The sequence below is a fragment of the Papilio xuthus genome, unplaced genomic scaffold, assembly GCF_000836235.2.
Source record: "Papilio xuthus unplaced genomic scaffold, Pxut_1.1 DF826961.1, whole genome shotgun sequence".
Classification (NCBI taxonomy): Eukaryota; Metazoa; Arthropoda; class Insecta; order Lepidoptera; family Papilionidae; genus Papilio; species Papilio xuthus.
The window spans coordinates 5090144-5117871 of record NW_013531688.1 but is presented as its reverse complement, the minus strand read 5'-3'; the positions used below and the strand labels follow the sequence as shown (position 1 = coordinate 5117871).

General features: G+C 33.9%; 1 protein-coding gene across 5 annotated transcripts in view; it reads right to left on the bottom strand.

Moving 5' to 3' along the window:
* Window positions 1-27028, bottom strand: part of dsx (transcription factor doublesex) — a 107825-nt gene extending 80797 nt beyond the window's left edge. For all 5 annotated transcript variants that reach the window (XR_001228000.1, XM_013315630.1, XM_013315631.1 and 2 more), the window contains exon 1: window positions 26446-27028. Coding sequence is in view for 4 of the 5 variants with exons in the window: in XM_013315630.1 (XP_013171084.1) it covers window positions 26446-26953 (508 nt within the window). In the remaining variant the exon portion in view is untranslated. The remainder of the gene's footprint in view (window positions 1-26445) is intronic.
* Between the last annotated feature and the right edge of the window lie 700 nt (window positions 27029-27728).

Here is a 27728-nt window from a genome sequence, read left to right as displayed (position 1 = left end):
GTGCTAGGAAATATTAAATTAGAATAATTTAATGGATTTCTTTCATACTACCTATCGCCCGCGATTCCGTCCACGCGGAATTAAAAAAAAAATAATAATTCTTCCGGACTATGTTCTATATGTATACCAAATTTCATCGAGATCCATGCAACCTTCCTGAAGATACCTTCAAACAAACATCCATCCGTCTAAACATTCGCATCTCTCTAAAAGAAAGCCGTGTTAGTTAGACTATTTATAACTCAAGAACAGCTTTACCGATATGGTTGAAAATTGGTGAGGAGGTAGCTTAGATCCAGGAGACGGACATAGGATACTATTTATTCATTTTTTTGGAATTTATGTCTTGAAGAGTTGTTTTTTATTTAACTTACTAATATTATTAATGCGAATGTTTAGATGGATGTGATGTGGATGGATGGGTGGGCTCACTAATTAAGATTTTTTTTTATATATCAACGCGGACGGAGTCGCGGGCGACAGCTAGTTTATAATATTAGTAAGAAGGATATTTTTAGGTTAAGAAAAGAGCAAAACTTCGTCCATATAGATACTGCAGTGATTTTGTTTCTAGCAATTGTTTAACACAAGATAGATTTTTAATCCATAAAAAAAAATCTTAACATAAAAGAATTTAAGCGATAAATTAAATTTTCTCGACCGTTTTATGGAAAATTACGATTATATAAGCAATATAAATGGATATGAAAGTTAATAGTTGAATATACGACGTGAACGCCGTTAAGTTATGATTAAGTTAACTTAAACCAATATACTGCCTTTAAACGACTAGATCAATGAAAAACTTTTGTATCTGCGTAAATTATACTTTAAGCTTTCTTTAAGCTTTTTCTATCTTTTTATATCTTAATTAAATACAAAGCTTAAGGTTAATAAATTAGCAAACATAATCGTCTTTGACAATCTCCAGATCTTAAGTTTAGGAGGTGAACGTTGTTTGTAATAAATTATTTATTTTTATCGTAATTCTTTGAGAATTAATAAAAGCATTTTCCAGTGCGATAGCTCGCAAATGTTTTGTTAAGATCGCCGCGAAAAAATCGCGGATGGCATAATTCAAGATGGCGGAGCGAAAATATACAGTTGACATGTAGTCGCAATTCCCGTACTGACCTTTTTTTTCAGGGGGGAATGCTTTATGCATACTCCGCGCCCCGGGGGACGCGGTAGTTATGTTGGATTCTCTTCCGGATGGGAAGCACACCGACTAAACTCCTCTGTTCCTCCTATGCATCATGGCAAGGCCACGAGCACGTTTGCGCTTTCGTCCGCGACAATTCCCGTACTGACCTATTAAACAACTCATTTCGACGTTTCAACGTTGTTTGAAATTGCGATACAAGAATACAATATTAGTTTCAACGTTTTACGGTGACTTAAGGGTTTAAGACTTCATTTAATCTATAAGTTAGTCATTGCAATATTGAAACTTAGTCATGTGAGTTACGTAATATTCATGAGATCACTTTCACTCATAATACTAGATAAAGGCTGTACTCACAAATATTCTATATCGTAAACATAATGAGTGTAATGAAATTATCAAAATTATTTATAAACACTAGTATAGTGATGTCAACGCATTGTAATACTATTGTTTACTCGACACACAATCAGTGATGTAATCGATTATCTAATCGATTATATATCGATACAATAAGTCTTATTCGATTGTATAACATATTTTTACTTTTGCCCTTTGTACTTATATAAAGTAAACAATGTTATGAAGCGTTATTTTTAGATTTTGATTTAATATTTGACTGTGATTTTATAAATTAAATGAAGACAATGAAAATGAATATACGTATGTAATTTTCTTTACGAACTTTAACCTACTAAAGACATCAAGTACACTGATGATTTAAGCAAGATCAACGCAGCGGTTTAGGAGATACTTCCAAAAATACATCCATCCATCCTTCCAAACTTTCGCATGTATCATGTAATCATCATCAGCTCACTATACGTCCCCACCGAAGGTGTCGGAGGTCTACCCTAAGTTAAGGGTGATTTGGCCATAGTCAACCACGCTGGCCAAGTGCGGGTGGGTTGACTTCACACATATCTTTGAATTTCTTATCAGATATGTGCAGGTTGCATCACGATGTTTTCCTTCACCGTAAGAACGTCGGATAAATGTACATATGTAAATCGGAAATCGAAAAACACATTGCTACATGGCGGGATTCGAACCCAGAACCTGCAGATTGCAAGTCGAGTGCTTGACCCCTGAGCCACCGACGCTCACTATGTACAATACTAGTAAGATAATGTCAATTGAATTATTTAAATTCAAAATTCTGTCCCATACGACAACAAGCAGTCTGAGGTGTCGATTTTAAAACGTGTCACCGCGATGCGTCGTCTGAATATTGATTCCAATGCCAGTATTTATTCATATTCCAGCTCAGCGTGATAAAGGGGCATGTGTATGCGTCGGTGTGCGCGCATTTACATGATGAGTGATTCCGCGAAGCTTTTCGATCATGGAATCGTAGCAATTGTGTTACGACGCAGAGTACTATACTTGCTCTCATGACTTTGTCTGTGACAATTTTTTTTTCGAAAAACATAGGATAAATTGTATCTTTACTAATCTTATCAACTTTGCTACGACTAGAAGGCTATTGTATGCAGTATGAAACTAGAATTAAACAATATAACCTATAAATAATACGTATACGAATTATCATCCTAAAACCAAACGATTTTAAGTATAAGTTACGAGTAAATAAAAAGCAGCTCTTCAAGGCATAAATTCTAAAAAAAAATAGCACTAATCCTATGTCCGTCTTCTGGATCTAAGCTACCTTCTCACCAATTTTCAGGCGTATCGGTAAAGCCTTTCTTGAGTTATAAATAGTGTAACTAACACGACTTTCTTTTATATATCTATAGATTATAATATTTCCAAACACGTAACGATAACATTGTGAGAACCAGATAAGTGTTTCTATGAAACTATTGTGCGAATTCGACACCGGACGCGTCAGAGACGGATGGATCCTTGTACTTACACGTACTTTAATAATTGATGCAAAAACAATACTTAATAAGACCACCATAAGAAGTCAACGATTTCGATATATTAACGCCCAGGTGCATCCGCTAGCTTCAAATACGTATGCATAGAGGTACATCATGAATTTCTATTGTGTTTAATCGAGACATCGATTTTCCAGAATCGATACTGATGATTACGATTTGAATGCGAGTCGTATCTTTAATCGAGTTTGAGGACGTGTTTGCGAAAAATATTACGGCAGTCTCAGTTGCAGGAAATCTACGAAACACTGGAGTTTGTAATTGGGATCCTCTTTTAGTCTAAAATCCGATATAAATCCACATTTGTACTTCACTCATTATGTTATATATTTACATCAGATCTTGCACTATTAGTAAGATTTTGAAATCATTCTAATGTGTAAATATAAATCTCATCATGCCATCATCTCATATTCTGTCATATAATTTTATGCTGTCAAAAAGCAATTTTTAATATTTATGTCAGTCTGTATGTCTGTCCGCAAGGGCCCGTTTTTTGTGGTAATCTCCAGAACGGGTGGAACAATTTTGACTGTACTTTGACGGTAAGGTTGCACACGCGTATTTGAGGCTCCTTTTTTTATTTCTGCGCTGACGTGACGTAGACGCGAGCGAGTTTAGTTGGCTTACATATCTTACTTATATTATAAACACGAATGTTTGGATGGATGGATGGTTGTTTGTTAGAACGTATCTCATGAACGGCTGTATGGATCTCGCTTAAATTTTTCGAAGATGTAGAACATAGTCTGGAAGAGCACATAGGCTACTAATTAAGTTTTTTAATACTGCGCGGACGCAGTACGACCTCGTGTAGTCATGGTATATATTAAAGACCTGCTTTGTGTACCGTAATCCTGTTTTAAGTATTTCTAATCGGCATGTTTGTGTAAGATAGAGAAGTAGGTCGACTTTAGTCACTAACAAAGTAGGCACTTTATGTGAAGTGGCCACTTACAATACGGAAAAGAAAACAATCACACGTGTTAAACACTCCAATGTAAAAATGTTATTGTTTAAGATAAAATTGTTTCATTTTAATCTAGTTGTTTTAGTTTAATTTATAAATGTATGTGCCATAATGATTTTCGAACAATACAATTTGCTTTCGGTAGGATGGAGGATGCATCCGAGGATAAGAGCACGGCAAATTTTTTATAGCATATAAAATTGAACTTTATATGTCTTTACCAAGGTTTAATTTTACGCGAGAATATCTCGATCCCTTGGATTCTCGCATATCCAGATTGGACTCTATTTAACTAATATTATAAATGCGAAAATTTAAATGGATGGATGGACGGATGTTTGTTAGAATGTATCTCCGGATCGGCTCAACGGATCTTGTTAAAATTTTGCACAGATGTAAAACATAGAAGAACACATAGGCTACTTATTAATTATTTTTTAATTCCGCGTGGACGGAGTCGCTGGCAACAGTCATCTATACTAATATTATAAAGCGGAAGAGTTTGTTTGTTTAAACGCGCTAATCTCAGGAACTGGTTCTATTTGAAAAAATATTTTTTTTGTTGGATAATCCATTTATAGAAGAAGGTTTTAGGCTATATAACACATGCTGAGACCAATAGTTTTTCTTTAATTCCGCGCGGACGGAGTCGCGGGCGACAGTCGTATGATTATAAATTTACTTATAAAAATGTTAACATGAAATACTAAAAAATTTGCAACTTTGTAAATTGTAGAATTCTTCAAGAATCACCAATGACATAATGTTTACACGTGAATTTGCGTGACGGAATTAAAAAAGTTAATCAAACAAAACCTGTATTTGTAATTTGTGAAAGCAGTTTGTGTTAATCAACGCAACATGTGTAACAAAAGTAATTATCAAAGGCAAATATTTGCCTAATAAATCAATCATACTATCGCGTACTTTACATTTCAAACCAACACTTAAACTATTCTTACTGTTAGAAATAAAATCCGGAAATGTGCCAGTGTATTGACTCAACACTAGCCTTACTAAAAGGTCCACGTTTGTGTCCTCACATTCATTCTGGCGAACGAAAGCACGTCATTCGCGTTGAAGGATTGTAATTAATAGTGTCTAAAATAATATTATAAATGCGATGGATGGATTGATGTTTGAAGGTATATCCAGAACGGCTCTACGGATCATGATGTAATTTGGCACAGAATAGAACATAGTCTGGAAGAACACATAGGCTATTTATTAAGTTTTTTATTCTGCGCGGATGGAGTCGCGGGCCACAGCTAATTAAACATAAAAACGTCAAATTACATACATATTGGCAATTACGTCTCCGTCTTTTCAGTTATTGACAACTTTGAAAGAAAATTGAATGGATATTTTGTTGAGGTTTTTTTTCGAAAATATTTTGATCTGATTTGGAATTAAATAAAAACACATATTTTATATTAAGTGATATGCCTTTATAAATATACGATCATCAATGTCTATGAAAAAAAAATTTCAACTTAAAGTCAAAAAATCTTTGCATAGAAGCTTAAGTTATAAGTTTATAAATAAAAAAAATGGGTTCAGTTATAATTTAAATTAAAAACAATAGCGTAAAATTAAGGTTTCATAAATAAACCTGATATCTTTATTAACTTACAAAGCTATACCAAACTCGTTTTACATTTTTCCAAATAACCACGCCATGAATCGTTCAAAATCCTAGTCAATTTCCTCATTAAGTTTTCATATTCGCCGCATAAATGAGATCAGTCGGCCAACATGCTACTAAATTGATGACTGACCGCTCCGTTTTCATACTACTATCGATTCATTTTAAGCTATTATTACTTTAATTAGGCAAACATCGACAAATAGAATACAGTATTAATCCATGCAATACAATATATGCTATACTAACTGTCACTCGCGACTCCGTCCGCGAATTAAAAAAAACATCTAATTAGTAGCCTATGTGTTCTTCCAAATTGTTCTACATCTATGCCAAATTTCAGTGCCATGTCGCCGTTCTGGAGATACCTTCTAATAAACATCCATTCAAATATTCACATTAATAATATTACTAGCTGTCGCCCGCGACTCCGGCCGCGCGCAATGAAAAAAAAACACTAATTATTTATCTATCAGTTCGTCCAGATTATGTTCTACATCTATGCCTAATTTCAGTGGCAGGCAGCCGTTCTGTAGATACCTTCAAACAAACCATCCATCCAGACATTCGCATTTATGATTATTATTATTAGTAAGATGGTGTTTAATAAGTTATATAACATTTAGTTCAAAAAGAACAAAAAGTGAGAACGTTATTAGGACCCTTAATAAGTTCTTGTGAACACACCTTATCACCTCGTGATGGTGAATGGTTATAGATATTCCTACACTTAATACTTGCTTTAAAAAAACCAAATTGCAATAAAAGAAACTTACTAATCAACAAAAACTTGACTTTTAATTTTTATTGCAATAGTTTGCAACATTTACATTATGTATTTAAACTTTGATAAAGCTTTTATCGCGACTATAAAAATGTTTATTTTTTTAAAAGGTCTAGTATTTATCAAACGCGTGAGTGCGTTCCTATAATCACTTAGTCAGACTCATTAAAATCATCCCCACAGACAGACTCCATACTCATAGTTTATCGTAACGCTAAACGGCCGCGCGATTCGTGTTTTTGCTTCAACAGTTTTTATTGAAGCCTTTTTACGACCGCCGACAATATTTTACGAGCTCTCTGTATCGCAAAGAGTCGCATCGGGTTTTATAATACTTTAATTTCACCGCCAGAAAACTATAAAAGTATGCAAATGCGACATAAAAGTCGCGAGCCGGCGATAAAACGCATTAATCCGGACGAAGTGTAACAGTGATGCTACCAATCCGTCATAGTGTCGCACTTTTACAACAATTAATCGATATTTTACGACTAAAAAATCGATGTCGATATATCTACAGGATGTAATTATTCACATCTTGATGTATTAATCAATAATAATTAAAACTTAATTAAGACAACTTACAGTCTAAGACTTGACTTGACTTGACTTATTTGAATCGATACTCTGTTTATATTTACTAGCTGTCCCCTACGGCTCCGTCCCGCACCGAATTAAAAAAAAAACTTAGTAGTCTGTGTTCTTCCAGACTATGTTATCCATGTCAAATTTTAGCGAGATCTATAAGGCCTATCTGGAGATGCCTTTTAACATACATCCATGCATCCGAATGTTCGCATTTACATAAGTAAGTTTTACTAGGCTATTGAAACAACACTTATACACATTTATGCTCTTCGATTTATGTGTTCCATAAGTTTTTAAATGAAAGTCATGTATTTTACCATGACACAAAATATGACAACAAAGTGACTATATTTTTCACGGGTGTGACATTAGCACAAAGATTGTATGTTTTATACGTTAAATATTTGTATTATAATAAAATATTCCATACAATCGACACTGAAATGAACTTTGGATGACATTGGGCTTGTATTAAAGTTAGTACTTTTTTCGGTTAAAGATGGGCTTGGTTTGTTAACACTGCCGTATATAGATAAGACTACAAGAGCAAACGAGGTCAAAAATCTTCCATACTTTATACGTGACGAATAAAATAAAAAATTGTTTATTAACCAAAAACATAATAAATTGCATTTCAAAATATCAATTAAAAAGGGGGAATAAAAAATATCGTTCTTGAGTAATAGGAAGAGGCTTAGCTGAAGCTGCCTACAGCTTATCTCTAGAAGCCACACTGGATTTCAGCTTCATGAAATGCAAAAGTGCAAGGATCGTGTTAAATGAAAATCTGTCATCACTGCTTACCTCTGTGTAAAGTCGTTATTGATCTGTATATTTAAGTGTTTTTCATGACAATAATATTTGCTACTAAGTTTTTTTTATGGACAGCGCTATATCGCGTTCTTGTTTCCTTGGTGTGGTTATGCCTAAGAATTTTGTTTTCTTTCTTTTTTTAAGAACCAATTTATATTTGCTTACTAAACTAAATTGATACTGCCGACTACAAAATAACACTGTTAATAATTAAAAATAAAGTACAATTTTTACAGTCATAATCATGCTTATAATAAAAGCCATTTAAATAGAAAACGATTAAAAAACCATAAACTGCGGTAGGTCAAATTAATTACATTGCCCTTATTAAATTAAAAAAAAACTTATTACTCATTCGATTTAAATTTAGAGGCATGGCTTTAAATTTTTTGGGTCACAAATGTCTTTATTATGTTTTAGTGCATTTTTATTACCTCAACCGCTACTGTTATAAGTTTTTAAAACGATGTACGCGTAGGGAATTAGAATTTGTGACATTGTTGAAAGGTAATAACTTAAAGGAAACGTGCACGAATTTTATTAATTTAATTTATCATGAATTATTTTGTCATCAACTTTTATAATGTAATTTATTTAGATTGAGAAGTTGCTTGTGAATTTATGATTTAAATTAGCATTCTAATGCAGGTAACAGACGTTCGGATTTACACTCGTATTTCACCATACATAAATAACGTTCAAGCAAACTGATTATTGATTGAATCTGTGCGAATACGGAAAGAACAATGATCTAAAACGAGAACGACTTTCACTCTCAACATTAGTTAACTTCTTTTACAAGAAACCTATTTTTATATCATAAAGTGGCAAACGAGCGAGCAGCCGCCTGAAATCGCAGAATTAGCAAAGTGACCGTTGCCCATAGACATATGTAATCGTTGCCTACCTTTGATCGACGGAGGAGAGGATACACAGAAAGAAAATATTTTTTATTTTTTTCTTCATTCTCCCCCTCCATGCATTCTCTCATCCGGAAAAACCACTTCCACTTCCCATCCTTTTCTTATAAGAAAAAGGGTAGGAAGGGAAAGAGGACAAAATTAGACCTCTGAGACACACACTCATCAAACGAAACGAAGAACTGAAAAATTGCTGTTAGACTATAACAATATAAAAAAAAGTGTAAACATGGGGATATATCAAACCTCCATAGTTAATCCTGTATATGCAAATACCAAAGTTAAATTTAAAGGATGGACTTCCGTACTTAAAATCATTAAATGGTCACTAAGGGGGTTCTATAATTACGTTTGAGAAATCTACACTGAGACACTTTTTGCGTAAGTATTATAGGAAGATTCCATCTAGAAGAGTGTGGCGATAAATGCCTTCCAGATAACTCTAAGGAGTAATTGTAGCCACATTCCTATTTCAAAATTCTACGAAATAAATGTGAAACTCCATCTCTTGTTTCAGTCGTGTCATGTTATATCAATGTTACGATATCGCGAATAATCACATCTCTAAGAAACAGTCGTACAAAGGATATTGAACTTTGCGTCTATATGTTTAAGTTGTATTTCAGATTGTTGTCAACGCATTGGGATTTGTGCGGGCTGTCCCACCACAATTACCACGGCACTGACCCACTGTGCACGCCAGTAGTAACCTATTTGGAGAATAATTGAGTTCGTCCAATTCCATCAAAATTTGACGTCTACTCTTGCATTGTAAACAACCTTGCCCCACCAATGAAGATTGATCTCCAATACTAGTTTAATACTAGACGTCTTTGCTGAGTTACAAACTTGTTTTTCTTTTATTTTTTTAATAGCACAAATATAAATCTAGATATTGAGAAGTTTCACACCGACCAAATGTTGTAAAAAGAGCAATGTTTAATTCCATACATGGCAGTTATGTTATTTATTTTTTTAACTTATTTTGTGCAAATTGTAAGATAACGTAAACTGGTTCCCTATAATCCGAATAATTTATTTTATAAGGAACTAGCTGTCGCCCGGGACTCCGTCCGCGCGAAATTAAATAAAAAGTTAATGGTTAGCCTATGTGTTCTTCCAGACTATGTTCTACATGTATGCGAAATTTTAGTGAGATCCGTTCAGCCAGCCAGCAGTCCGGAGATACCTAGAAACTAACATCCATCCATCCATGTAAACATTCGCATTTATATTAGTAAGATAAGAGAGAAAAAATATTTTAAAGGAAATATTTTGAAATTTCCAATTTTCAACTCACAATTTTAACTAAAATATTTAGGCACTGGATTGGAATGACATTTACGAATTTCAGTTAAAATTCATATCCACCAAGCGGAAAATTCTATGCAAATTAAATTTATAATATTTGGAGTCTTGATTGTCTTTGTTTGTATATTGATAAAAATCATTAAGAAATGTGACTATAAAAAATCCAAAGACCCTACCGACGCATTAGTACATAAATCAAGAGCCTACAATGTAAAATTCTGTGACAACTCTGAGGCTCTATAAACGTTAAGCCTTTGTCATCGAAAAAAATATTTAAAAACCTTTTGTATCTGAAAATTCGAAGGAGTGCTTAAGGCATTGGTGAAATGTAAAAACTTTTTAACCTTACTAAAGCGAGATAACTGTACCACCATTGTGTCTTCTTTTCTTTTGCTGGCACACGGTAGTCACGACATGCCATTGTGGTCACTTTTAAAAGACTATTACATGTTTTAAATAGACGTCGAGGGTTAATTACAGTTGAATGAAGACTAAAATTAGGGTAAATTATTATGTTCATATAACGTACCTTAACTACTACTGTAACTTAATAATAACGTTTAAAATTCATTTAAGACAAACAAGCAACACTTACTCCAAAAGTTTAGAGTGCTTTTTGGGCTTGGAGTTAAAAACCAAAAATATTATTATTAAAATGGCTGCTGTTTGCAGTGTGACGGTAACGCACACAAAATAAATAGACTAACAAACAACTCACTCAAACACATTTTAAATTTAAAAGTAAAATGTACTAAATTCGAAATTTAAAAAAAACGATAAAAAACCAAGTTTCGTTTCTTTAATCAATCTGTGCAATTATTGGGTCACAGGTAATTTGCTCCGACAGTAAAACGCGGTCATACATCATACACCGTGTCCCCTGCTAATTGCGAACATGACTATAAAAGTTTAATTACATCTTATCGTAACTTCGACTTAATGTTGCAAATGAGAAAACAACTTCTGGTTGATTAATTAAAATTTTGCATACAGATTAAAAAAAGCTACGCTTCATTTCGCGCCTAAAATGTTGAGGGCAAAAGCCACCAAGACATTCAGCCACTCTGGCTTGAATTTATCTAATACCTTTGCCTTTTAATCATAATAATAGTTACTATCGTTTTCAAATGATTAATGCAACACATTCCAATCAATAAAGTGCAAATCAGACCACATTCAGCCATCTGGACCCAGATTTTATAGAAACCATTTATATGCTAACATGATTAAAAGCGTAATAAGATTAGTCATGACCGTAAATCCAGCCACCTGTTAACATCGTACCGAAACTCATCGTATTTTAGATTTTAAATGTAATATTATGTAGAAGTAAACACAAAAAAGAGATGAAAGCTTTGTAGACTAAACAAATCTTAAGCTAAGGTCGTTGACATCTACACACGTTCCACAATACTTAAGCCTAATTGAACAAACAAAACACATTGTACCTGGACCACTTGAAACTAAATATTGGCTTTCGAAGGGCTCTTGAAAACGCGAGCGCGATGTCGGAGCGGGACAGAAAGCGCGCACGGATTCCGCGAACTGCCGAGTTATGGGCCCACAAAACGTCAAGCGAATCATCAATGTTTAAATCGTAATATATTGAAGAATTTCGCAATTATCATATTTCATACTTATTTACGACGTCTAGGCTCTCTGACATCTATCCAATGCGATACAGGGAGGTCATAAAATGAATAAACCCGGCCGTAATAAACGCGCGTTTTATTTCTTCTGTACATAATTATAAGTATAAGGGTATTTGTTTTCCATTTTTTTTAGATTTGTACGTACGAGGTCCATTTACGATCGTCTGGCGGAGTGAGCGCGGGCGGGCGTCCGGTTATCTCGCGGATCCAAAGGCGTTTTATTCGCACGGCTAACTTAAACGCGGGTACTGTGTTGCGGACTGGCGAGTTTGCGTTTGGGTGACGTTTACAGCTTTAGAGAGTGGCAGCGATGAATTTAATGGTTGGAAACAACTCACACAAAAGGGAACTCTATTGGTGTTAAAATGAGAACTTTTTGTTGTAGATAACAGTCATTTACGTTTGACTTTAGTCATAAATGCTCATGAAAAGCAATATAATTACTCTCATGGAACGGCTATTGTTGTGGTGAAGATAAAACAAATATTATCGCCGCAACCTATAAATTTTGTTATGATGGGACCAAAATTACATAAAGTACCCTAATATCTATCCATATTATTTTAATTCAAAAAAAAATATTTAAAATACATGACTTTTGATTATTATTTTTAATAACGATATAACTTTTTACTCCACTAATTTTACATCAAAATCATTTTAAACCGTTCAGGTAACGTACAAAGTTGGTAATATGAAAAATACAATATTACTGGCCGTATAGAAAATTTAAATTACCAAGTAATACGTTTACGGCTGTAATAAAAAGGGGCTTAGATAATGCCATTTTATCGATTTATAACTTATACTTTACAACTAGTGCAATTAGCAATCCGTATAGAAATAGAGTTACTACACCATACAAGGACTTTAAAATATTATAACATGGCAACACTTAACAAATGTCGATGTCATTAAATATTTTGACAAACGTTCGATATTTAAATTTAAACTTTTTGACTTTAACACATTGAAGCCTTGTCGGTCACCCGTGACTGATACTGGAATAATGGAACTATGTCAGTCACTAAAAATGCATTAAGTCAAATAATTATATAAATTATGTAATTTATTAAATATAACTTAAAAACAACAAAAAATGGCGGAGAATGTGGCTAATTTGATTTTAAGCAATAAAACTTTTTGTCCAAATCAACTTAATCCGTCCGCGAAATAATACCACTCCCACTCACCCTGATGAAGGGCCCCCGATGGGCTCGAAACTAGTCGATGCCGCCACCGGACGAATATACTTGAGTGTTAAGCCGTTTTTATATCAGTTGAAATCAACTTAGTAACGGAATAGACTTTAAAAAATCACAAACAAACATTGTTCAGATTTGAAAATATAATATTTACACGTGTCTCATATCTTTTATACTATTTATACAAGGAAACAGTTATTATCACAAGAGTTATCCAATAGCTCTTTCTGTTATCGCGAAGGCTTCAGAGATCTGGTTCTCACTAGTACGACAAGGTTCTATCCGGCAAGGACAGAAAACAGCTGGTTATATTAAACAATGTACATGATTAGCACTGATCTATTTGTCAAAGAATTAGCATAAATGATTATCTTTTACGTATTAATATTTTCACATCACAAGGGCCTGGTATAATTTGTCAATTCAACACGTTAGACTTGTCCTAGTACTAGGTTACCATAACTGCAACATAGCATTTTTGGTTTTAAATAATTTATGAACCTAGATACCGTTCGCAACTCCGGCTGCACAGAATAATTTTATTAGTAGCCTATGTGTTCTTCCAGACTACTACATGTGTGCCAAATTTCATCTAGATTCATTGAGTCGTTCCCGATATACCTTTGAACAAACATCCATCTATCTAAACTTTCGTATTTATAATATAAGTAAGATTTAAAAAATATTTATTTTAAAAATACGAATCCGAAGTTTTTACGGTGAAGGAAAACATGGTGATGCAACCTGCACATACAAGAAATTCAAAGATATGTATGAAGTCAACACGCACTGAGCCAGCTTGGTTTACTATGGCCTAGTTATCCCTAACTTACGGAAGGCTCCGAGTATAGTAAACTGATGATGAATTTAAATCTTACTATGATAATATAATGCGAATGTTTGAATGGATGGATGTTTGTTTGAAGGTGTCTCAAGAACAGCTGCATGGATCTCGATGAAATTTGGCATAGATGTAGAACATAGTCTGGATGAACACAAAGGCTACTAATTAAGTTTTTTTTTTCCGTGCAGACGGATTTGCGATTTAGTATTTAATAACATTAATTAACTTCAATTCATGTTGTTCTATTAACTTCTTAAAGGTAATTGTTGGAATTAACACTAACAATCTAGCGTGTAAAACGGCATTACCTATATCCATCTAATTGTATTTTCGTAGAAAATCTTAACATTGTTGCTATCATTGTTTTAACAGTGGTAGAGCCCGCTTTAACATGTTCGCACGAATTGTCCCGACTCGCCCGGTGAAATACCACGACCACACAGAAGACAGGCGTGAAGTGGAAGCAATTCCTCGTTTCGTCTGATGAGTGTGCGTCCCAGAGGCCTCATTTAGTTCTCTTTCCCTTCCCACCCTTTTTTCTTATAAGGAAAGGATGGGAAGTGGAAGTGGACTTTCCGGATGAGAGAATGCATGGAAAGGGAAAATATTTTCTTTCTGTGCATCCTCTCCTCCGTTGATTAAAGGTAGGCAGCGCATATGCAATTGCGTATGTCTATGGGCAACGGTCACTTCGCTATTTCAGCGATTTCAGGTGACCACTCTCTCGTTTGCCACTTTATGATATAAAAAAAAATACTATAAATACTGACAAAATAGCGTGTAAAACGTATCTAATTGTAATTTTGTAGAAAATTTAAACAACATTGTTGCTATCGACCGAAATAAATGCTTTAATTGGTAACACTGATTAATATCTATCATTATTTAGTTAATTAGAATAAGAACTACGAATATTAATAGGGCTTCGTCACTATAATTATGAATGAAGGTATCGTTCAATCCACTAAGTCTATTAAATAATTGCCTAGGACATAACTGAGAATGCTTTGAAGCACTAAATCGTTACACGCGACAATGTATTAAAGAAATTCTACATGACACCGTTCTGTATTTTTCTATGACTATAAAGAAACGGACTAAGCATACAGACGTTGCTGTTCCAAATTAATTTAACCACTTTTTCTTCGGGATATGTTATGCATCATGATGATGCGCTCTTGAAATGGTAATCATATAGTTTTTGACATTATTAACCGTGGGTTTTCTGGGTCCAAAATCTCCGTTTACAAAAAATTGTTGTCTCCGTGCTGTTAAAGATAATGACAGGGATGGCGATATGTTTTATACAAAGATTTCGGACTCGGAAACCCACGGTAAGAAATTCATTCTAACAAGTCGCCTGTATCACGCATCGTGTTAGATTGAAATATACAATAATTTCGATATCTTCAATGTCAAGAAGAATTTTAATAAAAACTTCGACGACGACTAACATTGGTTTCTAAGACCAAAATTGCTGTAAAAATCATATCGTCGTCCTTGTCATTATCTTTGATAAAATAAAGATAACAATATGTTTTACACGGCGATTTTCAAAAACCCACGGTTAGTCGTTCCATTTGTATTCTGTCTTAAGGTATTTCATAAACTGTTCAGCTAATAAAAAGCATATCAGTAACAGCTGGTTACTTATTACCTTGGTCCATTAAACTTAATTTTAGTTCATATGACTTATCTAGCTTTTAATTGTCAAAGAGGTGAAGTTTGTATAGATGTTTTTTTTTTAATTAGCGTGCGCTATATAGGTGGTGTAGATCCCAAACCCTTTTAGCCGGATGGTATTACCCGGACGATCGTAAAGGCCGTTTATGGCCAATAAAAGCAAGTGGGTATACACACATACGGAGTGTACATTTCGCATACTTGTTGCATTTTTATAACCAATATATTTCGGTTTGATTTGTTACTTCTGCATTCGGAATGGTAACTCTTTGTTTTGCGATACGTAGCTAAGTTATATAACTTCTCTCTCTCTCTCTCTCTCTCTTTCTTTCTCTCTCTCTCTTTTATGACCATAGTTACTATATATGTACTCTATTATATGTACAGTATTAATATAAAATAAAAAAAATATATTTAAAGAGAATAAAATGATTAAATTAAATTTTAAATCCTAGCTTAGCTCGGCACTTAAAATACGTACTTTAAATAAAACCTACCCACCTATAACATGAAATAATAAAAAAAAGCTTTCTAAAAGTAACAAATTTCTCTGCTTTCTTAAAATTTTACTAATATTATAAATTCGAATGTTTAGATGGATGTAAAGATGTTTGTTTGAAAGTATCTCCAGTACGGCTGAACAGATCTGGCTGAAATTTGGCATAGATGCAGAACATACATACACTGTTTCCTTCACCGTAAGAACGTCGGATAAATGTACATATGTAAATCGGAAATCGAAAAACACATTGGTACATGGCGGGATTCGAACCCAGGACCTGTAGATTGCAAGTCAAGTGCTTGACCCCTGAGCCACCGACGCTTGACGACCAATATTTATCGGTAATGTTTAAATTACAGCTCAAAAAGCGATTTACAAAAAAAAATCACTGAAAAAAATATTCATACGAATAAAAGCCCTCTCGACAAGCACTGATTTCAATCCATTTTTGAATTCTGTTCGATTAATTCAATCATTTCTGAATACTTCATTGTAATAATCAAAACTGTCCCGTCGAATCGATTAGTCCAGTGAACTTTATGCCCTACTAACCCAAACACCGAAATAATAACAAACCCGAAACATAAAAAATATCCAACAGACATTTACGTAATATTAACTTAATAAAATTACAAGTTTCCAATGTTTTTATGTTCTGTTTATTTTTTGTAAATAAATTTTACGATCCGTTTTAAAGACATTTTAATTTTAATTTAATCAATGAGTTAGTGAAAGTTATTACGCAGATTTTTGGATTTTCCTTCCGAAATATGAAAGCAAAGAAATATTAGTCAGTTTATTAAAAGTTGTTTTCTAAGAACAAAATCTCTTTATAAAACGTATCATCCCTGTCATTATCTTTAAAAAATATATTTAAAACGAAGATTTTGGTGTCAGAAACCCACGGTAAGTCTAATCAATAATAATACAATTCAAAGGTTTAACATTCATTTCAATTGTTAAAACCCTTTCATCTAATCTAAAAAATCTTATATATAAAATTCTCGTGTTACAATTTTCGTTCCCATACTCCTTCGAAACGGCTTGACCGATTTTTGTAAGCATATTAAGTAGGTCTGAGAATCGGCCTACATCTATTTTTCATCCCCCTAAATGTTAAGGGTAGTCCACCCCTAAATCTTATTTTTTTAGACAAACACGCGGACGGAGTCGCGGGCGATAGCTAGTTATCTACATTTTTATCTACATAGGACTACAAAACTTTTCTGATATAATCTGTTATTTATAATACTAGACTTTAATTGCACTAGTTTCTTTATCACGAATCTAAAAATATGTTTTAAGTATTCGTTTCAAGTATAACTTATCATAGCAAAACTTTTAAAAGTAATAAAATATGTATGCATTAAAACTTTCATTAGAAAACGATCTTTAAAAATGTAGGGACAGAAAATAAAAGCATTCACTATCCATCAATATAATAAGTGAAGAGAAAAATTTGTACCACGTAAGATACGGAAATTTTAGTCCCCTTTCCCTTTCCACGTTTTTCTTATAGAGAATTCGAAAGGGAAGTGACTTTGACGTAGAAGGGGACGCATAGGAATAGCATATATTCTGTTTCCATGCGTCCACACCTCCGTCGATTAAAGATAGGCAACGCGTTTTCAATTGCTGATTACTATGGACAGCGGCCGCTACGCTATTTCAGCGAAATCAAGTGGCCGCTTGCTCGTTTGCTTTTAAAATAAAAAGAAAAAATACCTAGAAAACACTAACTTATTCTATTAGAATATGAATATCAATAAAACACGTAAGATATAATTTATTCATTCAAAATTCAACCCAAATCGAGTAGGTATTGAGTTTAAAATAACATAACCAGCTTAACAGTTGAAGCGTTTTATAACAATAATTTACAGATCTATTAGCAAAACAGCAACGTCCTCCAATTCAGTATCGAATCCGTTGTTGCTAGAAACGTGTTGAGTAAGCAATTTACATGTCTTTAAATTATTAGGCCCTTCATACACAAGGCATCGCGAGATTCGCGTTGCGCGCGCTCCAGATAACGTGAAATCGTCGACGCGTGTCGTCTATTAGGTCAGTACTGGCATAGCGACTACATAGCGATTTGCTTCGCCATCTTGATAATTGTAGCGACTGTCTTTGGCGATGACAGATAGAAATTTCGACAACGCGCGCCGTAAACCCCTATGACATTGTATTGCGTAAGTCGCTTAACGACAAAAATCGCTGGGTTACGAATATTTTTATTGCCTTGTGTACTAAGGGCCTTAGATTTAACGTTTTTATCGATTTACTTATAAATTGTATCTATTTATTAAGTCTGTACGGAAAAAGATTTTGGTAGCTTCAATTTGGAGACACAATATGGACCATGCGTTGTGTATATTTAGTAAAGTCTGAAATTAAAAAAAAAATTATTGTTTTAAATATATATACGTAACATATTGCCTTGTCTTTATAGAAGTTAGGTATAGCTAAAGAATATTCTTTATAATAAAAACCTTCTTTACAGAAGATAAATTCTCGTGTTTTAAATTTTTGTTACTAAATTACTATAATAAAATTAATTTCATTACATACTATAAACAGCATATTAATTAAATATTCCAAATTAAAATGAACAAAAGAAACACAAACTTTAATAAATGAAAATGTGTAAGCTGTCAGCTCGCTTCGAGATTTTATTTTCCTACTTCCTTTGTAATATTTGGGAACAAAGACTCAAGGACATTGAAGCAGTTTATGCAAAGTTCGCTCTTAATTGTAGCAGATATTAGGTTAGTTTTAGTTTATGCAGACGAAAGGGTTGCTGTGCTCACGTCGCTACTTGATGGAGCCGTGAATTCAAGCACGTAAAGGTATGGTCACACTTACAGCGACTTTTAAAATTATTTCATGAATGAGTAACTGAAATCACATACATTTTTGAATACATTTTTGCAGTCCAGTTAACAATATATTTAGCAGCAAAAGAATGATTTTCAACTTTCTATCGTATCTCCAGTTCAGTGAGATAATGGAACTTATTGAATTTACGTGGCTTAACCGTATCAGTACAAAATCATTCCAGGCATGAAAATTATAAAAGACCATTTTAATTTACAGTTAAAGAATTAAATCTGCTTACTAATATAAATCGAATATCGTACTGTGAGCAAACACGTTTTAATGTTGCTATTAAAACTTTTTGGCGTAAATAATTATAAGTTGTCAGTGTGGCTTTTTAACCAAATAAGTATATAGTAAATAAACGTCTCCGACGGTAAATACATTATGTCATACACGTACTTGTGATTACTAATATTTAAAACTACTAAAATAATACTACATCTCTGTAATTATTAAGTAAAATTATAGTTTTAATATTTTTTGCTAAACGCTAACAGTGCGACCACACGACTCGTCACCCGTTCTCCCGGTGAGCTAGTGCCCGAAATACAGATGCGTCGTAAAACTTGTATCCTTGCTGGATTGACGGTTGCCTTACTAACTGACAAACACAGGGTGTAATATTTTAACAAAAATATATTTCTCTACTTTTTCATAATATAAAGTAACAAATTTATAACCGGCCACCTCAATTTGCCGAAATGACGATGCGACCTCTGCCCATAGACAACCGTAACTGCAGGTGCGCTGCCAACTTTCAATCGACGCAGGGGATGCACAGAAAGGGAATATTTCCACTTCGTACGCGGCATCTCCTCCGTCCGAAAAGAATTGGAAGGGAAAAAGCACTAAGATAAGGTCGGCAACACACTACTTAACATGTTTTATATGTTTTGGCAGTACGCTATAATGTAATGAGTCAAACAGACTCTGTTTTACGATTATCTTATATTGTATTCAAATTTAGTATCAGAAGAAGCAATTCCAAAAAATGAGATACATTTATTGTTCATTGTTTATGTATAAAAAGTATTATATACGTTGTATTCGTGTTATCAAGGTATAGTAAAGACCACCCATGAAGTATGGTAAAGCATTACTTTGGATATCTCCCGTTAAGACATAACTAATGTTATAAAGAAAAAAGTTTTGTTCGCATATAACGAATAAACTCAAAAACTACTGAACGGATTTTGATAATTCGTTTGCCATTAAAAAAGCTACTTTATCGCTTAGTAACATAGGCTAGGCTTTATTTATTACTGGACAAAATTTCTATGAAAAAGAGATAAGAATATATTTTCATACATGATTTCCGATAATACACAACCGGTTAATTGATTTATTAATTTCTGTTTCCTAATAATGATACTGCAATAAGTATGAGCGTCGGTGGCTCAGTGGCCAAGCACTTGACTTGCAATCTGCAGGTACTGGGTTCGAATCCCGCCATGTACCAATGTGTTTTTCGATTTCCGATTTACATATATACATTTATCCGACGTTCTTACGGCGAAGGAAAACATCGTGATGCAATCTGCACATATCTGAGAAGAAATTCAAAGATATGTGTGAAGTCAACCAACCCGCACTTGGCCAGTGTGGTTGACTATGGCCTAATTACCCTTAACTTAGGGTAGGCTCCGAGCCCCTCGGTGGGGACATATAGTGAACTGATGATGTAAATAAGTACTGAGTGACGTTTGATGGTAAATGCGTTATAGTATAAAACATTTTGACTAAAAGACTTCTAAGTTATAATATTTTTTCTATAATAATACTAATAAAATTATTCATTCTATTAAATGATTGCTGTTATAAGTTTTTATACGTATAATTAAACACAATTATATTCAAAATTTATATAATTAAAAAGAATTGTATTATATAAATTATAGTTTAAACGACAGATAAAATTAATATTCAGCACAATGGCAACACTGCGCACAAAAAAAACATAGACAACAGTAAATCATATATAGATTAAGTTGTTAAAATATTAATAGATTATGAATTATTCGATGTATATTTAACATAAAACAAATTATTTTTTTTACACATTCCAATTAGATTGCAACACTAGAAACTTAGTATTATATTCATGGTCAAAGCATGCTTTTTTAATCTGTATTTTTCCTGTCATAAAGTTATTTATTGTCATCCTTTATCGAGGTTTATGTATCGAGATATTATAAAACCGTTTGATTATTAAAAGGGGTAGAACTTTTGTGTTATAAACTAAGAAGTATATAAGTAATATCGGTTAAGCTTTATTTACATGCCGCCTACTATAGGCTTTTATTTCATCCCCGCTTTGCGCCGGCCTATCGGAATGCCTCACCCCTACGGATAAAGTCTTGAGGAGCAAGCGAGACGGGGAAATAATGGAGCTATTACAAACAGTAAGGATGGACGATATTGCCCCCATTGGGCGTCGCCACTTTTTCCCTTCGTAACTTACACCGTTACGAAGGTAAACGACCATTTTGATAACCACTAGCTTCCTATATAACACTGGCTGGTTACAAATTAAATAAATTATTACACCTTTTTGGTATTGGTAGAATTTTAATTTTGTAATTCGAATAAATTAATTTCGTAAACATATTTCAAATATTTTTTTCTTAAAAAATAGAGCTAAAAAATTAACCATAGATCTTCAAAAGCATTTTAATGTGCCAGACAGGACAACTAATCTATAGACTTGTTACTAGATAACACTTAACTACTACTTCTAATATTATGCGTTTGTAGTAGTTTGATGTCCGCTCTGTGTCTGATTTGAATGTCTTCGACTTTCAACAAAATGAGTTTTAAAAAGTCATCCATAATTAACATAACCTAGTCTACAAGGTATCCATTGTGCGGACAACGAATTCATTCTTGATATCTACATTGTTATCGGCGCAGTAAAGCAAGGACAAACAGTCATCACATTCGAAAAATAATTAATAACGATTTTATCAATTTTATTGGTCGTCGATATCAATACTACAATGCACTCACTCAAATCTTTACCAAGTACTTTGTATACAATGTCTTTCACAGATTATATAATATTTCTTATAAAGAAATGATTATTAAATCAAATAGAATCTTTCTTTTTTCCATATTCTATTTTCTTTTTAATTACTTTAACTAATAATGACACTATTTTAGAATCATTCCATTATTACGTGTGCCTGCAATTGCGCGGATTAAAAAAAAACTTTATTAGTAGTCTATGTGTTCTTCTAGGTTATGTTCTACACTTATGCTAAATTTCAGCGAGATCCCTTTAACCGTTTTGAAGATACCTTCAACGAACATCCATACATATTTTTATCTAAACATTCGCATTTATAATATTAGTAAGAACTAAGATATTTACAGTGCAATCCTCTTACTAGAAGATTAACTTCATTGTTTAGAATTAGTAATGACAAATTACTCTTATGTATAGTAACCTAACCTAATAAAATAGAATTTATAGTATTGTCATTTAATTATTTTAGTAAACTTAATACTTTTGTTAATCACATCTTACTAATATTATAAATGAGAATGTTTAGATGGATGGATGTTTGCTTGAAGGCACAGATGTAGAGCAATGTCTGGTAGAACACGGACTACTCATTTTTTTTGTTAATACCGCATGTCAGGAGTCACGGGCTACAGCTAGTATACAAATAATTTGAGTAGATTTCCATTTTGAAGTAACTATGAATATGACAAAATTTAACATCGACTTTATTGACCCAATGATAATAATACTGATATGAATAAAATGACCTCTCTGCCCTGTCATATGCAACGCCTTATCTCGTATCAAATCTCTTTAAGCCAGCTATCAAAATCATTAAACAAAAGTCAAAATTTCGGCCTATTAACTACGGCCGAACCGTACCCGAACCAAAGCGAAACCAATTTGAAAACCTGAATTTGGTTTGTTCCAACAAACCATTTAGCAGCCGGGTTTACAACATTAAATTTAATGTAGAGTCTGGTCTGGTAACTTCTACTTATATTAGGTACTTTTCAAAACCCAAATTTTGTTTAAAAAGCGTTACTATTGAATTTTACTTTTCATTTTAGATATATTGTTTACTAGTTGAACTTAAATTTAAGTAAATGCCAACATTCTTCAATGCTTTTATTTAGCTTGCTTTGTTTATTTGGGTCAAATCTATTTATTGAAGTTAGACATACTTCCCGTTGATAAATAAATCTGAAATTTAATATGCATCTTTATTTCTGATTACAACACTATCTTAATAATATTATAAAACGTAAGTTTAGATGGATGGCTGTTTGTTGGAAGGTATCTCCCTAATGGCTTAACGTATCTTGATGAAATTTGACACAATTGTAGAACATATTCTGAAAGAATACAAGGCTGCTTATTTTATTTCCGCGCGGACGGAACCGCGGACGACACCTAGTATTATATGAAATAATAAATAAAGCTAGTATTTTATTAAATTTGTCAACTAATTTACTATACGTTACTTGGTAACCTCGGATTAAGTCCTTTGAAATAGATTGTAATTTAGAGCGAGCATCAGAGTGCACGGGGCGTATCGACCACGATAATAATATGCAATTTGTTTCAATATAAACATATAAGTGTTATCACATTCACCTCTGTAAACATACAGTATGTTATCAGTTGCAACTTTGAATAGTGGCATATTATCTCTACTGATGTAACAGACTTGAGATATCGTGTTGCCTGGTGACGCTTGTGTCATTGGGGATATTAGGTTAAAGCGAATGAGTCGAGATTTTTTGTAACCTCTTTTGCTGATATTTATAAGTAACAGTAGTAGAGCCCGCTTTAACATCTTCGCACGTGGACTTTCCGGATGAGAGGATGCATAGGAAGGAAAAATATTTTCTTTCTGTGCATCCTCTCCTTCGGCGATTAAAGGTAGGTAACGCATATGCAATTGCGTATGTCAGGGATTTCAGGTGGCCGTGCGCTCGTTTGCCACCTTATAATATAAAAAGTACACCAGACCTTGGATAGAAGACGCTTAAACTAAACCTAATAAATCATTTCGAAACGATACGAATAATCGTTCAGTTTTATATTTATACTAGCTGAAGCGAACGATTTTGTCCGTGAGTTTAGCTTATGTGTTCTTCCAGACTATGTTATACATCTGTGCCAAATTTAATCTAAATCCGTTGAGCCGTTCCGGAGATACCTAGTAACAATCATACATCATCCATCCATTTAAAGTTTAGTATTTATAACATTAGTAAGAAGTAAGATTTTAAAAATAGCAATTGGCATGTCATGACGTAAACAAATTTTTGAATGCAAGACATTGTCAGTCATTGACATCCTATAATGTCAAACAATGTTAGGCTTATCTGAACTGTAATTTAAATTAAATAAAATAAAAAATGCAAAAAAACTCATTCTAATTGGAGTCCTAAATTATGTAATCAGAAGAACATCAAATTCTATAAATTGCGAAAATAACGTAATTTTTTTTAATTTTTTAAAATTGGAATATAAAAAACAGATTTTGGATAATAAAAACACGTGCGACAAAGATTATTGTTTTCTCTATTTTTTCAAACACTATGAAAGAGATAAAAATATATTTGTGTTATCGTTGCAGGAGTAGCTGTGAAAACCTACGTTAACGCTTTCTTATTACAAATCTGATCACGTAAATCTCATTTGTCATTTTGTAACACAACAATATCTGTGTGAACACGAGCTTACAACAGAGAAGCATCTTTAATTTGTTATTAGTTGGTTCCATTTTTATCCTATTATGCTTACGTTAATGCATCTGCAAATCACAAATAAATCGTAGGTAATAATATTATAAATGCAAAAGTTTAGATGGATGGATGTTTGTTTGAAGGTATCTACGTAACGGCTCAAAGGATAATAAAATTTGGCACACATGCAGAACATAGTCTGGAAGAAAACATAGGCTACTTATTAAGTTTTTTTTTTAATTCCGCTCTAACAGAGTCACAAGCGACAACTAGTATGTCATAACACTATTAAATGTGTATTTATATCCAACAAGAATTAATGAACTGTTTTACATTTTAGGAAATAGATTTTTATCTACAAACTTGCTGTCGCCCGCGACTCTGTCCGCGCGGCATTAAAAATAGATGTTGGCCGATTCTCAGACCTACTCAATATGCTCACAAAATTTCATAATAATCTGTCAAGCCGTTTCGAAGGAGTATGGGAACGAAAATTGTGACACGAGAATTTTATATATAACTTTTAACTTTTTAAATTTAATTCGAACACATGCATTCCAATTTGTGTTACACAAAGCCCAAAGTATGTCGATTCTTGTAGAGTTCTGTGGATTTTGATTATTTATATTTTTTTAATAATCTAAAGAATGCTTTAATATTATAAAGATTGTAAGTAGAACTCAAATAATTGTAGAACTTATCTACATCGGAATAAAGAATATAAATCTGCACTGTTTATATTAATTAAAATCATATAACGTATACATATGTTTATTACTTCGAGGACAAGATTTCCAATTAACGCATAATTTTAAACAAAAAAAAAATCCTTAATAACTTGTTTTTTTATTTCCTTTTATTACGTTGGTCGATAGTTACTAGTTGTCTAGCGACGGCAATTTTTATTTGAATTTAAAAAAAGAACGAAAACATCATGTTGTTTTTTTATTAAAATGTCTGTTTACTTTTAATAATTGTTAAATTATGTTATTAATAAGTAATATCTATATTTTTAATTACTTTATTATCGGTTATTGTTTTGTTTATTCAAAAGTGCAGTAGCAAAATATTTTATTAAGTAATTCATTTAAATGTAATTAAAAGTAAATAGTTCTGTTAGGTTACAGGGTGTTTCACTTTTCAGTTTAAATATTTCGAAATGATATTTTTTTGCTAAAATATATACAATGTGTGATTCTTCATCTATGCTTGTTTTCTAATAACATATTTAGTCTATTGAGCATCTATGATATTCAGATCGTATTTGGAAGATTTTGTGTCTAGACAAATTATAACTTAAGATTTATTATCTTATATCTCTATATTTAATGATATGTAACATACTGTATACTATGTTCTATTTATATACTGTTATTTGATTTATGGAATGTTAATGAAGAAAATATACGCTGTACCGTTGTCGCCGTTGCGTTTGTTTGAACGGTAATGTCTCGCGCATACTTTTAGTATTCAACAAAATAAGCCTAGTAAATATGTCCCTAGTCTATATTTTCTTACTCTACAAAACAAGCCCAGTAACAGGTAAGTAAACTGCAGTTAGACAAACAGTAGCGATGATAATTCTACATAGTAACTCACGACTACTCAATATTTGCACGTTGTCCTATACACATTCCTTACAGTCGACCGCGCACAATTTACAGCCAGACGACACAGGTTTTTGCATATTTACTTTATAATGCAAATTTATTATTACGATCATGACAAACTTGCGTTATCATATCCGAATAGGTCACGTTTTCATTCACTAAATCCCGGTTATCCTAGATACGCTCATGCACTGATTTATACACAAATGTTATCACAATGTGGTCAGAAGTTGGTAGAGAGTACTAACCGGGCTGTTGCGGAGGCAGCAGGGGCGGCATCGTCGGCGGCGGCGGCACCGAGGGCGGCGGCGGCGCAAAGGGGGACACTCCGGGTGAACCGGGTACAGAGTCGCAGCTGGAGGAGCCCAGAGAGCGTGGCGGTGGCGGCGCTGGGACGACAGGACTCCGGGGTGCCTTCACTACGGGCGGTTCGCCCCGTTCCAACTCGATGCCAGGCGGCGGGTGGCCAAGCTCGGCGGCCCGCGCGCGCGCCTCATCCTGCGCCTGGGCACGCCGTAGCGCTGTCTGCATTGCCATGACGCGCTGCCTGTCAGCGGTGAGACGGCACTTCTCGCAGGTGCAGTACCGATACTTGCAGTAACGTTTGTGGCCCTTCAGCTCGACCTTGAGCCGGTGGTTTCGACAGCGAGCGCAGTTGGGCGGCGCACGCGGCACTCCCGAGCTGGAGGCCCCGGGTTCGGTGCGATCGTCACATTCATCGGGAGACCGGCGCCTCCACGCGCCTACGGACACCATGGCGGGCTGTCGGTGGCGGGCTGGCGCGCTGCCGTGTTCCTGTGTCGGAGGTTTGCACAGGCGGCACGTCGCGCGGTCACGATGCGACTGCCGCCGGCCGCCACCGCCCCGCCCCGCGCCCCACCTCGCCACGCGACTGCATTTATTGCTGTGCGATGCATAAATGCAACTCAATGCATTTTAATATTATCTTCAATCGACGACAAATAAAGTGTGTTCCTTGGTCCACTTTTTTTCTTGCATTAAAAGAGAGATACCAAAATCAAAGTTAAACACCAATAGCCATTTAATGTAGGTAGGAACCTACAATCTTAAAATCAATGTACACGACATCGAAACAACGTTACATTAATATATGCACTAGAAACGTAATCCCATACACTACAGTGACTACAGTATGGTAATTATTTTAGTAGTACCCTAATAAGACCAAAAGCTGTTTTGTGTTCATATCAACGTTTTATAACAGAAGTTTTTGTTTTTGCAAATTGCTTTAAATCTTTATCAACTTACCAAAAAAAATATCTGAAATAAGCAAAATCACCTAATTAAACAAAGAATAAGTACATAAACACCAAAAAGAACACACATATTACTTTAAATTTAACCAAGAATACAGATTTACCTATTTAAATTAATATAATTGCAAATATTCAAACTAAACAAAATAGCACACGAATAAAGGCCCCAACAGCGTGTTGCACTTCCATCGGATCCGATCGCGTGCAACATGACGCACACAGACGTGATACTATCATAGTTAAACGTAATTTAC